Below are 12,315 nucleotides of genomic sequence, written 5' to 3'. Positions count from 1 at the left end.
TCCTGGAAATGTAGTAAATTTTGACATCACTAGTTCAAGTAGAAAAGAAAAATAGAAAATATTTAAAAAAATTTAAAACAATTTTACTTAGAATTATACCTAAATGTATTAGAAGTATATATTTATATTAGTCCATTCTCACACTGCTATAAAGAACTACCTAAGACTGGGTAATTTATAAAGAAAGGAGATTTCATTCACTCACAGTTCCACAGTCTGTACAGGAAACATGAGTGGGGAGACCTCAGGAAATTTACAATCATGGCAGAAGGGCAAAGGAGAAGCAGGCACATCTTCACCTGGGGGGAGGAGAGAAAGAGAACGTGAAGGGGGAAATGCTACACACGTTTAAACCAAAAGATCGCATGCGAACTCACTCATAATCACAAGAACAGAAAGGGAGAAATCCACCTCCATAATCCAATCACCTCCCACCAGAACCCTCCTCCAACTTTGGGAATTACAATTTGGGATGAGATTTGAATGGGGACCCAGAGCCAAACCATATCATTTTGCCCCTGGCCCCTCTCAAATTTTATGTCCTTCTCATATTTCAAAACACAATCATGCCTTTCCAATAGTCCCCCAAATTCTTAACTCATTCCAGCATTAACTCAAAAGTCCAAGTCCAAAGTCTCATCTGAGACAAGGTAAGTCCCTTCCACCAATGAGACTGTAAAATCGAAAACAAGCTAGTTACTTCCAAGATAAAATGGGGATGTAGGCATTGGGTAAATATTTCCATTTCAAATGGGAGAAATTGACTCTACAGCTCCACTAGGCAGTACTCTATTGGGGACTCTGTGAGGGGGTTCCAACTTCACATTTTCCCTTTGCACTTCCACAGTAGAGGTTCCCCATGAGGGCTTCACCCCTGGAGCAGACTTCTGCCTAGACACCCAGGTATTTCCATACATCCTCTGCAATCTGGGTGGAGGCTCCCAAGTCTCAATTCTTGCTCTCTGCACACCTACATACTTAAAACCACATGGAAACTACCAAGTCTTCTTATGACTTGCAGCCTCTGGAGCAGTAGCCTGAGACATATCTGAGGTCTTTTTACCCATGGCTGGAGCTGGAGCAGCTGGGATGCAGGATGCCAAGTCCCAAGGCTGTGCAGAGCAGCGAGACCCTGGACCTGGCCCACAAAAACAGTTTTCCCCCATGCCCTCCAGGCCCATGATGGGAGAGGCTGCCATGAGGTCTCTGAAATGACTTTGAGGCATTTTCCCCTATAGTCTTGGCTATTAATAAGTGGCTTTTCTTTATTTATGTAAAATTTCTGCAGTCTTAAATTTCTCACCAGAAAAAATGGGTTTTTCTTTTCTACCACATGGTTGGCCTGCAAATTTACCAAACTTTTATGCTCTGTTTCCCTTTTAAATATAAATTTCAATTTCAGACCATTTATTTATGAAGTCGTAACAGCCTACACTGTTAGAAGCAGTGAGGCTGCATCTTGAGTGCTTTCCTGCTTGGAAATTTTTCCACTACCAGATACCCTAAGTCATCTCTCTGAAGTTCAAAGTTCCACAAATCTCTAGAGCCATGGCACAATGCCACCAGTCTCTTTGCTAAAGCACAGCAAGAGTGACTTTTACTCCAGTTTTTAATAGGTTCCTCATCTCCATCTGAGACCAGTCTGGACTTCACTGGCCATATCACTATCAGCATTTTGGTTACAACTATCTTATAAGTATCTAGGAAGTTTCAAACTATTGCCAATCTTCCTGTCTTCTCCTGAGCCCTCCAAACTGTTCCAACCTCTGCCCATTATCCAATTCTAAGCCTGCTTTCACATTTTTAGGTGTCCTTATAGCAATGCCCCATTCTTCTGGTACCAATTATCTCTATTAGTTCATTCTCACATTGCTTTTAAGAACTAACTGAGACTGTATAATTTATAAATAAAAAAGGTTTAATTGACTTATCTTTTGTTCCACAGGCTGTACAGGAAGCGTGGCTGGGGGAGGCCTCTGGAAATATACAACTGTGGCAGGAGGTGAAGGGGAAGCCATCATGTCCTACATGACTGAAGCAAGGGGAAAAGAGAGCAAATGTAGAAGTGCTACATACTTTTAAACAAACAGATCTCGTGAGAAATCACTCACTATCACAACAGCAAGAGGGAAACTCACCCCTATGATGTAATCACCCCTACCAAGTTTCTCCCCCAACATTGGGAATTACAATTCCATATGTGAGGTGAGTGGAGACACAGAGCCCTATCATAGATTATTTTAAAAATAATTGAAATTTAGGGTTGGTTAACTTGAAACATAAATAATTTCTGAAATTACCTATTGAACTCTTCTTTGATGTTTTTGTTGGATCTAGGAAAAGGAAAATAAGTTTACAAGTTGGAGGTACTGATATTTTTATGAAACTTGAATTTCTAAACATTTCAAGATATAAAAAATTATATATGCTTAATATTTTTAAAAAGGTGAGAAATTTGTAAATGATGTATCCCTTTTAGAAGTGTTAGCCCGGATGAGACTGGGGGGATTCACAATATCTACAGGATACAAATTATTCATTGCCATTTGTACCCTTCAAAACTATGATGATTTTTATGTGTCAATTTGACTGCTCTATGGAATGTGTATATAAACATTATCTCTGGATGTGCCTGACAACATGTGCCCAGATGAAATTAGCATTTTAATTGGTGGGCTCAATGATAGACTGCCATCTCCAATGTGCATGGGAAATCAATCATCCAATCTATTAAGGGTTTGAACAGAACCAAAATGTAGAAGAAGGAAGAACTAACTCCTTTTTGCTTCCTGCCTGCATAGTTGAGCTGGAATATCACTCTTCTGCCTTTGCACTGGGTTTTACACTATTAGTTCCCTCAGTTCTCAGTCCTTAGAACTTGGACTGAAATTACACCACTGGCTTTCCTGGGTCTCCAGCTTGCATGCAGGCAGTATATTGTGGGATTTCTCAGCCTCCACAATACTGTGAGCCATTTCCTCATAATAAATCTCATACACACACACACACACACACACACACACACACACACACACACACACGTTCTGTTGGTTCTGTTTCTCTGGATGATCTTGACTAATACAAGACCATGGAGTAGAAATGAAAGCTTCCAAATTTATTTTATGAAGCCATCTATTATTCATATAAAAGCTTCAAAAAAACAGTTTAATTTAGGAACATAATTGATTAAAAAAACATATTTGTGAATTTAATTGGTTAGCATATCACATATTGATATACCAAAACAAGTGGGGTTTATACCAGGAATGCAAGGATGATTCCATGTTCATACCTTATTAGTATAATTTGCTTTGATATCAGTAATCTGCCTGCTCATTTTCCCTATAGTTTCTCCCACCACACTGACCTATCTCCTGCAACTCTCCACACTGGGGTGGTAGAGAGAGAATGTGTAGGACTATATAAGTAGTTTTCCTGGTGAAGGCCTGAAAATGTGTCATAACACTTCTGCCTATATTTGTTAGTCAGAACTTAATCACATGGAATACCTAACTCCAAGGTGGTGTGTGTGTGCGCGTGCGTACGCACACGCATGCACTGTGCCTAAGAGATGCTTTCTGTATATTCAAGATGAAAACCAAAAAATTTGTAGACACCTAGTAAATCAGGCCATGTTCTGCAGATAACTTTTGAAATACACAAATAATAAACTACTTATTTAAAAATTCCAGTACTATTAGAAAACACCTTTGAAGAGGAAGAACAAATCCAGTTTACAAGAGCCTCAAAAATAAAAATAATTTAACTAGAAATGTTTTAAGTCTATGTAAAAAATTAAGGAATAGCTAAGAAGACCTGAATAATTATACTCACAGTGTGATCTTGAGACAATATAGTATCAGAAAGATACTCTTTATCCCTATTTTAATCTATACTTTTAACATATATAACATATATCTAATAATATGTCAGTGTGAACTTTGCAGTTAGCAAAGTTGATTCCAAAATTTACATTAAAATAAATAATAAATATTCTTAAGGAATTTTATAGAAATAAAATAAAATAAGGAAATACTGTTTCTATTATTAAAACTAATTTAAAGTTTGCTATAATAAAAATAGATTTATCCAGTAATTTCACTCTTAGAAATTTATCATACAGATAAGCACAAAACATAGAACATTTGTAGCCAGTACTATAATGGAACTGATTCATCAAATTGTATGCCCACTCTTCTGGAATAGATGACCACTGTAGCCACCTATTATGAATGTACTGTGATAAGCACTTGCTGATATCCATTCTGTAAACTACATTTATTACAACAATGTTTAGTATACCAAAAAGTCAGAAAAAAACCCACAAAATACCAAAGGATTCTGGACCAAATAAAAACTGATATAATACACAGCCGTAAAAAGAATTAGGTAGTGTGGTATAATCCCCAGGACAAATTGTTAATTTTTTCCAGGTGAAAATAAATGAGTACATTATGCTAACATTTTTTGTATAAATATTTTAATTTTGGTATAATTATAGATAAAAAATAATTACAAAGATAGTACAGAGGGAGGTCCCCTGTACTCTTCACTGAATTTTCCATAACAGTTATATCTTACATAACTATAGTATAATAATATCAAAACCAGGAACTTAACATTGGTACACTGTATATATATAGTTCTATACCATTCATTCACATGGGTAGACTTATGTAACCACTACAGTCATGTAGAGACAAAATTACTCTATCACCTAAAAGATCTCCATCATGCTACATCTTTACAGTCACACCCCTACCCACCATACCTAACCCCTGAAAACAAATCAAATATTTTCTAATTCTATAATATTGACATTTCATGAGCGATTTATGAATGAAATCATACTGTATGTGACTTTCTGAGATTAGCTTTTTTGTTGTTTTTAAACTCAGCAGACATGCTGGAGATATATCCAAAGTGCTGAGTATATCAATAGTTTCTTCTTTGTTTTATTGAGTAGTATTTTACAGTATGAATGTACTGCAGTTTGTTTAACTATCATTCGTTAAGGGATATTTTGGCTGTTTCCAGTGTTAGGCTCTAATTTCCGAGGAAAAGTTCCCCCAAAACTGCTATAAGAAATCATGGGAACATTTAGGGCATAGATCTGCATTTCTCTGCCATGAATGCCCAAGGAGTAGTACGCATGGTAAGTGTGTGTTTAGTTTTTTTAAAAGAAATTGCCAAAGTAGTTTTCTATAGAGACTGTACCATTTTACATTTCTGCTAGCAATGTGTGAGAGACCCAGATTCTCTGCATCCTTTGGTTATTACTATTTTTATAGTTACTATTATTCAATAACATAAATTTACTAAATATATTTAAATTAAATCACTATATTTATAATATTTAAACATCACTTTTATTTTAGCCATGCTAGTAAGTATGTAGTAATATTTCATCCTGGTCTTAATGGCTAGCAATGTTGAACATCTTTTCCTATGCTTGTTTTCAATCCACATATTCACTTCTGTGAAATGTCTTTTTATATCCTTTACACATTTTAGAATTAAATAGTTTGGTTTCACAGTTGAGTTTTGATAATTATTTGTATATTCTTATGTGAATTCTTTGTTAGATATATAGTTTTAAAAATATTTGCTCCAAATCTGTAGTTTGTCTTTTAACAGGGTTTTTCATGGAACAAAAGTTTTAATATAAATGAAGTTCAATTTAGCAATATTTTTAAAGAATTGTACTTTGATATCATTTTAAAGGATTCTTCACCAAGCCCTATGTCTCAAATATTTTTTCTTATGTTATCTTATAAAGTTGTTTTAGTTTTGTTTTACATTGAAGACTATGATCTATTTTGAGTTGATATTTGCACAAAGTGTGAAACCTAAATCAAAATTTGGGGGTTTTTTGTTTGGTTTTGTTGTTGTTGTCTATGGCTATTCAGTTGCTCCAGCACCATTTGTTAAAAACATTATCCTTGATCCTGTTACCAAAAAACTAGGGGTTTGGTCTAGATCCTGTTGCCTACCAGACAGAAGCCTAATCACAAGACAACATTGCAGCAGAGAAGGTGACAAATCAGTCTCAAATCCATCTCCCTGACTGAGTAAAATTGGGGGTTATTATATAGTACGGAAGAAATGTAACCATGTATGGGAAAACAGAAATTAGAGAGTTAAGGAGAAGAGTTGGTCAACAGGAAGCAGGTGGTTGGTTAGGCAATCATGATAGTTGAGAGATCTGGCATCTCATGGTACAGATGCAGTGACCTGGAAAGAAATGTATTAGTTTAAGTTCCTTGATACTCCCAGATGGGAGGCCTGATGGTTGATTTTCCTGACAAAAGAACTCAGCTAAGATAAATTTAACTTTTTCAATTTTTTAGACTGGAAGGGTCTATTTGTATGTTTATTCATAAGAAACGATAAATATCAGTCCTGTGGGACAATTGAGCCAGTTTCAATCTTTTAAATTGATTTTGCACCTTTGTCACAAATCTGTTGGTTGTACTTTTGTGGCACTATTTCTGAGAGTTCCCTATTCTATTCAATTGACTGTTTCTATCCCTCTGCCAATACCTTAGAGTCTTGATTACTGTGGTGATGATAAGACTTAAAATCAGGTAAAATTGTTCCTCCTACTTTTTTCCCCCAGAATTTGTTTTAACTATTTTAGTTCCTTAGCTTTTCAATATCAAATATATGTTATTTTGGAGAAAACTGACATCCTTGCTATGCTGAATCTTCCAATCCATGAATATAGAATATTTCTCCACTTATTTAGAATTTATTTGATTTTTTTCCAACAGTTTTATAGTTTTCAGCATTCAAGCCTTGTAATTGTTTTGTTAGATTAAAACCCTTGCATTTCGTTACTTATGAATGACTATACATAAAACTCGATTTTTAATTTCTGTTTTCATGTATTCATTGCTAGTATATAGAAATATAATTTCATGTGTTATGTATAGCCACCTTGCTGAACCCTCTTACTAATTTTACATTCCTTGTGATTTTCTTTGTGGAACATCATGTCATCTTAAAATTGAAGCAGTTTTAATTAATTCTCTCCAAGCAGTAATTTTTTTAACTCTCATTTTATTGTCCTACTATGCTTGCTAGAAATGTCAGTACTGTGTGGACTAGTAGTAGTGAGGATTGACATTCTTATATTATTTCTAAGCTTAGGGGGTAAGCATTCAATATTTCACCTTTTAATATAATTTAGACTATAGGTTTTATAGATTCTCTTTCTCAAATCGACAAACTTTTCTTCCATTTCTAGTCTCTGAATTTTTTTTATGAATGAAAGTGAATCATGCCAAAACCTTTTCCTATGTGATTGATATGACCATGTGACTTCCTTTTTAGCTTGTTAATATAGTGGATTACATTGATTGATTTTTGAACATTGAATCAGTCTTGCATATCTGGAAATAAATATTCTTGGTTGATAATGTACAGTTATTTTTCCACATTGCTGACTTCTATAAAATTTGTCAAGAATTTTTGCAACTGTATACATGAGGGACATTGGTCTGTAATTTCCTTTTTGTGTGTGTGCTGACTTAGTCTGGTTTTAGTATCAGTGTCAATACGAGGTACATAGGATAAATCGTGAAACATTCCCTCCATCCCTATTTTCTGAAAAGATTGTGTAGAATTAATGTTAATTCTTCTACAAACAATTGGTAGAATTGTCCATTGAAACCATCTGGGGCAGGAGATTTACTTTCTGAGAGTTTAAATAACAATTTAATATCCTTAGTAGTTATATAGCCACTAAAAATTTTATTTTGGATACATTTTATTTTGGATACATTTTATATTGGATGAGTTATGGTAGTTTAGACTTTTTGAAGAATTTGTCTATTTTATGTAAAGTGATCAATTTCTGTGTGTAGAATTTTCTTTTTATCCTTATACTGATAATATTCCCTTATTATATTTTTACTATCAACAGGGACCATGGTGATATCCCTTGCTTTGTTCCTGACATTACCAATATGTGTCTTCTTTCTGTTTTCTTTGTCAGTCTTCATAGAAATTTGTCAATTTTATTAATCTTTTCAAAGAACAAGCTTCATTTTTATTATTGTGCTTTTTTTTCTGTTTTACATTTTATTGGTATCTACTCTTATTGTTATTCTTTACCTTCTTTTGCTTGCCTTGGGTTTATTTTTCTATTCTATTTCCAGATTCTTGAAGTGGGCACTTTGATAACTAACTCACTCAAGACATTTCCTATTTACTAATTTAATTATTTACTACTACAATTTCCCTCCAGCAAGCATCACTATAACTTCTACCCACAAATTTTGATGTATTTTATTTTCATGTTCATTTTATTCAGTGCATTTTAAATTATCCATTAAGAGTTGTTCTTTGACAATGCATTGCTAAGAAATTAGTCGTTTAGTTTCCAAATGTTCGAAAATTTTTCTGTTATCTTTCTGCTATTCATTTCTGTATCAGTATCATTTGATCCCATTATAGTCAGAGAACATATTCTATATGATTTTAAATTTGCTTGGTTTGTTTTATGACCCACAATATAGCCTATCTTGGTATATGGCTTATGCTAGGTTGGGGGGAAGTGCATATTCTATTTTTGGGGGCATAAATGTTGATTATACCCTGTTGCTTCAGTGTTGAGTTTTTCTATATCCTTGCTGATTTTCTGCGTTCTTTCACCTGTTGAGAAAGGGTGTTGAAGTAAACTCTCCAATTATAACTGTGCATTTGTCTATTTATCCTTTCAGTTCTACCAGATTTCAATTCCCATATTTTGCAGCTCTGTTATTTGTTACATACACAATTAGGATTTTCACATCTTTGTGTTAGATTGGCCTTAATTTTGTATCTTGAAACTTTGCTGAATTCATTTACCAGTTCTAGGAGCTTTCTGGATGAGTTTTTAGCATTTTCTAGGTCCTGATCATATCATCAGCAAACAGCAACAGTTTGACTTCCCTTTTACTGATTTGAATGCCCTTTATTCTTTCTCTTGTCTGATTGCTTTGGCTAGGACTTCCAGTGCTATGTTGAACAGAGGTGCTGAAAGTGGGCATCCCTGTCTTGTTCTAGTTCTCAGGGAGAATACTTTCAACTTTTCCTTGTTCAGTAAAATGTTGGCTGTGGGTTTGTCGTAGATGGCTTTTATTACTTTAAGGTATGTCCCTTATATGCTGATTTTGCTGAGGGCTTTAATCATAAAGGGATGCTAGATTTTGTCAAATGCTCTTTCTGCATCTATTGAGATAGTTATGGGATCTTTTTAATTTTAATTCTGTTTACATGGTGTATGACATTTTTTGACTTGCATGTGTTAAACCATTCTGGTCTCCCTTGTATAAAACCCACTTGATTATGGTAGATTATCCTTCTGATATGCTGTTGGATTCTGTTGACAAGTATTTTGTTGAGGATGTTTGCATCTATGTTCATCAGTGATATTGGTCTGTACATTTCTTTTTTTGTTATATCTTACCCTGGTTTTGGTATTAGGGGGATACTAGCTTTACACAATGAGTTGGGGAGGATTCTATCTTTCTCTATCTTTTGGAATAGTGTCAATAGTATTAGTTCCAACTCTTCTTTGAATGTCTGATATAATTCAGCTGTGAATCCATCTGGTCCTGAACTTTTCTTTGTTGGCTTTTTTTTTTTTTTTTTTTTTTTTTTTTTTTTTTTTTTTACTACCGTTTCCATCTCCCTGCTTGTTATTGGCCTGTTTAGAGTTTCTATATCTTTCTGGCCACCAAAATAGCATGACACTGCTATAAAAATTGGCACATAGACCAACGAAACAGAATAGAGAAACCTAGAAATAAAACCAAATACTTAGAGTCAACTGATCTTCAACAAAGCAAATAAAAACATAAAGTGGGTAAAGGACGCCTTACTCAACAAATGGTGCTAGAGTAATTGGCAAGGAACATGTAGAAGAATTAAACTGGATCTTCATCTCCCACCTTATACAAAAATCAACTAAAGATGGATCAAGTACTTAAATCTAAGACCTGAAACTATAAAAAGTTTAGAAGATAACATCAGAAAAGCCCTTCTAGATATTGGTTTAAGGAAAGACTTCATGACCAAGAACCCAAAAGCAAATGTAACAAAAACAAAGACAAATAGATGAGACTTAATTAAACTAAAAAACTTTTACACAGAAAAATAAATAATAACCAGAGTTATCAGACAACACACAGAGTGGGAGAAAATCTTCACAATCTGTACATCCAACAAAGGACTAACATCCAGAATCTACAAAGAACTCAAACAAATCATCAGGAAAAAATTAAACAATTCCACCAAAAAGCGGGCTAAAGACATGAATAGACAATTCTCAAAAGAAGATATACAAATGGCCAACAAGTATTTGGAAAAATGCTCAATGTCACTAATTATCAGGGAAATGCAAATCAAAACCACAATGAGATACCACCCTACTCCTGCAAGAACGGCCATGTTCAAAAAATAAAAAAAAAAATAGATATTGGCATGAATGTGGTAAAAAGGGAACAGTTTTACATTGTTGGTGGGAATGTAAACTAGTACAACTGCTGAGGAAAACAGTGTGGAGATTCCTTAGAGAATTAAAAGTAGATCTACCATTTGATCCAGCAATCCCACTACTAGGTATCCACTCAGAAGAAAAGAAGTCATTATATGAAAAGGATACTTGCATATGCATGTTTATAGCAGCACAATTCACAACTGCAAAAATATGGAACCAGCCCAAATGCCCATCAATTAATCAATGAGTGAATAACAAAATGTGATATATATATATCATATATATCCATATATATCCCTATATATCCATATATATCCCCATATTCAAATATATCCATATATATTCATATATATCCCTATATATATCCCTATATATAGATTAATATATATCCCTATATATATGGAAATATATATAGGGATATATACACACACACACACACACACATATACACACACACCAATCAGTCATAAAAAAGAATGAAAATGGCATTTGCAGCAACCTGGATGGAACTGGAGACTATTACTATAACTGAAGTAACTCAGTAATGAAAAGCCAAACATCATATGTTCTCACTCATAAATGAGAGCTATGTCATGAGGACACAAAAGTATAAGAATGATACATTGGGCTTTGGGGACTTGGAGGAAACTGTGGCAGGAGATGAGGGATAAATGACAACACTTTGGGTACAGTGTACACTTGCTCCCTAAAAACCTATTGAAATAAAAAAATAATTTTTAAAAATCTTATTTTATGAGATATCTTCTGAGATCACTCTGGTAAGTGAATAAGGATAATACCTTGTTACTGTCTATGAGAATAAAAAAGTCCTAACTCTCAATGGTTTTTCTTTGATACTACATTAGAGGGCCAGGATAATGGATATGTCTTGGTACAGCTGGGCAAGAGTTGAAGTCTAGACTCTCCCCTCAACATTTGCTGGTAGGGATGAAAATGAGGCCATAATTTTTCTGCACGGTTTAGCAGGAATACAGTGATTATCTAAAAGTTTTCTATCTTTCTAAATTGCTCCATTCCAGGTTCTCTAACTTGAGAGAGTATGCTTTTCCTGGGGACATTTTTGTCTGCTGCTTTTTTTTTTTTTTTTTTTTTTTCTGGTTTCTTCAGTACCCAGCCTAGAGTATATGAGGCAAAAAGAAACCCCAGTAAAATTCCCTTCATGTCATTGCTTGTGTCCCAAGTTACTGTATAGTCTGCCTTCTTTTCTCTATTTTTGCAAATATTCTTATATTTATGTTATATATAATGCCCAGGGGGGGGTTATTGTACTTAATGAAAGGAACAGAAAAAAAATGCCTCGCTCTATCTTCCCAGAAGTGCAAGTCCTGCCATTTGCTTTTTAAAAATAATTTTTACATATACAATGCGCTTACATACATCCATATAAAGTCATAACAGATTTCCTTTTGTTATAACTCTATATTTATATAAATATAAAAATATGAAAAACTTTATATTTGCATAGGTTATCACTGAAAGAGTATACATGAAACTTATAGCAGAAATTATTGCTGAAGAAATGTGTTACAAAATACTGTGTACTATTTAAAACATTACTCACACTTTAAATTTAGCCTTTCAGTTAGAACATCCTTCTTCCAGTAATCCGCCAAAGTGATGAACACAAAGGGAAAGAAGAGGAGAAGCACCCAATATATGTTCTGTAGGCTTTTTAGAAAACATGGAGGTGCTCCTATGGCCATATACATGTGAATCTTTAAGAATGGTGATACTGCAGACATCAAAGGAATGCATACTGTTCAGAAAGGAATGCCCCACAAATGTTACCATGGAAAAACTGGAATATT

At 34.2% G+C, this 12,315-nt stretch overlaps 1 protein-coding gene across 1 annotated transcript in view; it reads left to right on the top strand.

Moving 5' to 3' along the window:
* Positions 1-3,991, top strand: part of LOC107126927 (uncharacterized) — a 519,804-nt gene extending 515,813 nt beyond the window's left edge. Inside the window, exon 5 of the mRNA XM_065525742.1 lies at positions 1,946-3,991. Within this exon, the coding sequence (XP_065381814.1) occupies positions 1,946-2,082 (137 nt within the window). The 3' untranslated portion in view covers positions 2,083-3,991. The remainder of the gene's footprint in view (positions 1-1,945) is intronic.
* The last annotated feature ends 8,324 nt before the right edge of the window (positions 3,992-12,315 follow it).

Source organism: Macaca fascicularis, chromosome 12 (genome assembly GCF_037993035.2).
Source record: "Macaca fascicularis isolate 582-1 chromosome 12, T2T-MFA8v1.1".
NCBI lineage: Eukaryota > Metazoa > Chordata > Mammalia > Primates > Cercopithecidae > Macaca > Macaca fascicularis.
Note: the sequence above shows the minus strand (reverse complement) of the source record. Positions and strands in the feature narration are given on the sequence as shown.